We start from the raw sequence: 3,952 nt of genomic DNA, 5'->3' as shown, positions 1-3,952 counted from the left end.
CGGGGGGTTGGGGGAGCCCCTTGAGGACGGGGACTCCGCGGCCAGGGAGGCGGCAGGCGAGGGGGTCCCGGCAGCCGGGGTGCCTGGGCTGGCTGACAGGGAGGGCCCGAGGAAGCAGCCCTCAGAGGCGGGACAGACAAGAGCTGCGTCGGCCTGCGTTTTCTGAGTCTTGACTGGGCTTTGCTTCAGGTCTGGAGTGTGACTTGGCCATGAATCTGGTGGGGCAGCCCCTGGTGAGGCAGCAGGTGGTGAAGGGAGTGAGGGAGTTCCTGGAGAACCAGAATCCGGTGAAACCCCTGGTGATGTCCTTCCATGGCTCAACTGGAACAGGCAAAACCTACGTGAGCTCCATGCTCATCCGCTACCTCTTCCAGGGTGGACTCGAGAGCCCCTATGTTCACCAGTTCTCTCCGATAGTGCACTTCCCCCATGCTGAGCAGATAGAACAGTACAAGGTAAGGGACGCCTCCTCAGACAGTGCTACTTAATTGGGGCTTTTTTTGGTTATGTCCATCTTGATCCTCAGTATTACATATGCATTCAGGCTGCTCTCCGAAGTGCAGTAGGAATAAAAGCTCTTTGTTTTACCCTCTCAGACAAACAGCTGAGCGAGTGGCTCCACACACTGGCTGAAGGATCCACTAGTGACTGTGATATACTCTGGCACTCAGTTATCACTTTCATCTTCCCCACAGTAGTCCTTGCCATGATCATGTTCTCATTCCTTAAATATTTACACAGCCCTTTGAACGCACAAACAAAAGTGCTTTACTTAGATGAAAGGCACTAAAATTCTCCCATTGCTTTCCAAACGGTTTGATGGCTGTGAAAACCTACATATCACTAGACTTGTAATCCCCTCCTCACAGAACAAGCAGCTCCTCTAGACTCTTAACCATGCCTCTTAAAGCTGAGAAAGGGAAGAACTCAAAACGTGAAGGTCAGCTCCCAAACCCTCAGCAGAGTGGGGAATCAGTGCACCTGGACATTTGCTTTCTGGGTGTCTGGGGAAGTTATGTATTGTATTGTGTCCTTAGAAGAAATACTCCCCGGAAGGTAAAACCCACACTTGAAGAAGTGCTTCAATTAGGAGTTATACATGCCCCCAGGCCATGTGGGTGGTTTTGTGTGGGTTGGCATCTGCATTAAAGTAACTTCAGCCATGGTAAAGAGCCAGAGCTCTTCTGGGTCAGCGCAGGCACATGTTTTTGCACCAGGACAGGACCTGGCAAAAAGCACTCTGTAGCTGGAAACTGTGTAGATACACAGTGAAAGAGAAGAATGAGGGGAACTATAGGAGTCTGAATCTCCAGCTTTAGTTTGCTGCCTCCTTCTTTAAATCTGTAATAAAAGATCTACGATGGGCTAATAAAGCCAGTAACAGCCACTGTGCAAAACCCAGAATAAAGGAGGCCTCCCCCGTGCTGACTGTTCCTGCTCTGAGTAGGTAGTGCTGTGCAGGGACAAGCTGCTTTCAGCGCGTTCAACTCCGCTTGAGCTCAGCCTCAGCCTTTGCTCTGGGGTGACTCAAGCCTCCCTTGCCGCCCTCGGTATCTTGCTGCCTTACAGCTTGGTGGGTATTTTTTCCTAGGAAAGCCTGAAGCGCTGGATCCAAGGGAACTTGACAAACTGTGGACGGTCGGCCTTTCTCTTTGACGAGATGGACAAGATGCACCCGGGCCTGATTGACGTGATCATGCCATTCCTGGGACCCTCGTGGGTTGTGTATGGGACCAATTACCGCAAAGCGATCTTCATCTTCATAAGGTAAGAGAGGCTCCTCTGTGGCATAATGGGGCCTTCCAGAGCACTGCTTCTCATTTGGGCAGAGGTCATACCTACTTCAGAGCACACACTTGTTTTGCTTTTCCTTCTCCAAGCCTTGAGCCTCTACAAATAGCAGGAGACTCTATTTCATTGTGAATAGACAGACCTGGAGAGCCTGAAAAAGCTCTCCTGTCCCTGTTATTTGGCTGCTTTTACAGGAGTCATTTTAGGCCAGGCAGCTGGGAGATCCTGGCTTGCACTCATGCTGGAGGGTGTCAAGTGCCATCTCTGTCCTGCAACACCATTTTCCAGGATACATGCCAAATAAGCATCTCATTCTTGTGCAGCAATGCAGGAGGGGAGCAGATCAACGAAATGACACTGGCTCTCTGGCGTGCCCACAAGGACCGGGAGGAGATCAGCCTTCAGGACCTGGAGCTGGCCATCTCCCAAGCTGTGTTTGAAAACCCTCAGAGTAAGTCCGTGGAGCAGAGCCCTTCCTGCAGGGTCAGAGCCCGGCAGAGGGAGCCAGGACCATTCCAGGCAACCACTGACACCACCTGCCACCTCCCAAGCAGCCAGAAAGGGACGAGCGGGTTTTGAGGGAACTGCAATCCCCTCGAGGTTTCCTGGCAAAGGGAAGGAATAGCCCGGCCTTCCAAGCCAGCAGACCTGTTGCCACGTTTAGCAAAGCTCTTTGGAGATAAGGTATATTCACAGTAGGGGGATGGCAAACAGCACAGCAGGCTCACTGGAAAGGCACCAAGACATACCGATCCCCGCTGCCTGCCTGGTTCTCCTTGCTTTGTCCTTGTCACAGGGAGCAGAGCTTAAGTTCTGACTAGTCAAGCTAAATCCCCCCATTCCTGGAGAACAAGTCTATTGGGGGGCGGGGGGAGGAGGGTGACAGCTGATGGATTCAGCTCTCTCCCTGTACAAAACTGGAACAGATCTGTCTTCAGTTGAGTATTCTGGCTTCGCACAAAGCAGCTCTTTGAATTCCAGGGACTGCAGAGACGCTCTGAAAGTAAAACCAGTCTCTTCCTTTGCTTTTGCAGGTGGATTCTGGAAATCTGGGATCATCAACGAACATCTCATTGATTTTGTTGTGCCATTCCTCCCACTGAAGCGCCACCATGTAAAGCAGTGCGTCGTCAGTGAACTTATCCAGCAAGGCCTCGAAGTACGTCCGGATGTTGTCCAGGAAGTGGCTGACAGCATCCCCTACTTCCCAGAAGAAGAGAAAATGTTCTCATCAACAGGCTGCAAAACAGTGGCCTCTCGGATCAGTTTTTTCTTCTAGTCACTGGCAAGGGCCTTGCTTAGATCCATAGGGGACATATATGGATCTGTAGAGCGGCAGAGCCCAGGGCTGGTGGGATGAGCAGTGGGAGCTGCATGTTCCCTCTTGGGAGCACAAGTGCTCTCCTGAACTCGTCTCTCCAGCCCCAAGGAGGCCACTGCAGGATGCAGCTGTGGGACCAAGTGCAAGTGATGTGATCTAAAGCACTTTACTAATGTACCCTTGGCCAGGTGAGGGTGGATACGACCAGCCCAGCACACCACCCAAGACAACTGTGACAACAAGGAGAAGATGCCAAGAGGGTCTGCAGTGTCAGGGAGGTTTCTTACCCTGTCGGCAGCACCCGCCTGTAGCTTTCCCCTCTCCTGGCAGCTATTGATACCCAGCACATCAAGATTCTGAGCCCAAAGAAGAATATTTCTTTCCTATGGCATTTTAATATTTTTTAAAGACCTTTTTAAGCATGGCTGTGCCTCAGCTCCTTGGTACAATGTGACAGTGCTGGTGCTGACTCCTGCAGTGCTGGCCTGTGAACACCTTCAACATTGCAGCAAAGTTTTCTTTTCAAGGAAGTTTTCGAGCCAACTTCTTTCCAGCTTCCTTTCACTGTGAATAGGTGCTGGTAGGGACCAGCTTCACCATCAACAAGCATGGAGGGGTTAATGTGGGAGATGGCAACACCTTCCCCTAAGGTCCAAAGGATTTCCCTGCAGCAAACCAGGAAAACAACAATAAGACTTTTTGCATGTTTTACCAGCTATAAAAAAATTTCAGTCCTACCTCCAGGATAGCCCATGGTGCCACTAACGGTTTTGAAAATTCCTTTTAATCAGTGATGATTTCTACAGCAGGCTGAGAGTTGGTGCTATGAGCTGCTGAGCC

General features: G+C 51.0%; 1 protein-coding gene across 1 annotated transcript in view; it reads left to right on the top strand.

The window, feature by feature from the left end:
* Positions 1-3,747, top strand: part of SH2D3C (SH2 domain containing 3C) — a 29,497-nt gene extending 25,750 nt beyond the window's left edge. The window contains exons 12-15 of the mRNA XM_010570983.1: positions 228-455; positions 1,592-1,767; positions 2,115-2,242; positions 2,826-3,747. Of these exons, the coding sequence (XP_010569285.1) occupies positions 228-455; positions 1,592-1,767; positions 2,115-2,242; positions 2,826-3,070 (777 nt within the window). The 3' untranslated portion in view covers positions 3,071-3,747. The remainder of the gene's footprint in view (positions 1-227; positions 456-1,591; positions 1,768-2,114; positions 2,243-2,825) is intronic.
* Positions 3,748-3,952: the final 205 nt, after the last annotated feature.

The sequence above is a fragment of the Haliaeetus leucocephalus genome, unplaced genomic scaffold (genome assembly GCF_000737465.1).
Source record: "Haliaeetus leucocephalus isolate CR32 unplaced genomic scaffold, Haliaeetus_leucocephalus-4.0 Scaffold306, whole genome shotgun sequence".
In the NCBI taxonomy this organism is placed as follows: Eukaryota; Metazoa; Chordata; class Aves; order Accipitriformes; family Accipitridae; genus Haliaeetus; species Haliaeetus leucocephalus.
Note: the sequence above shows the minus strand (reverse complement) of the source record. Positions and strands in the feature narration are given on the sequence as shown.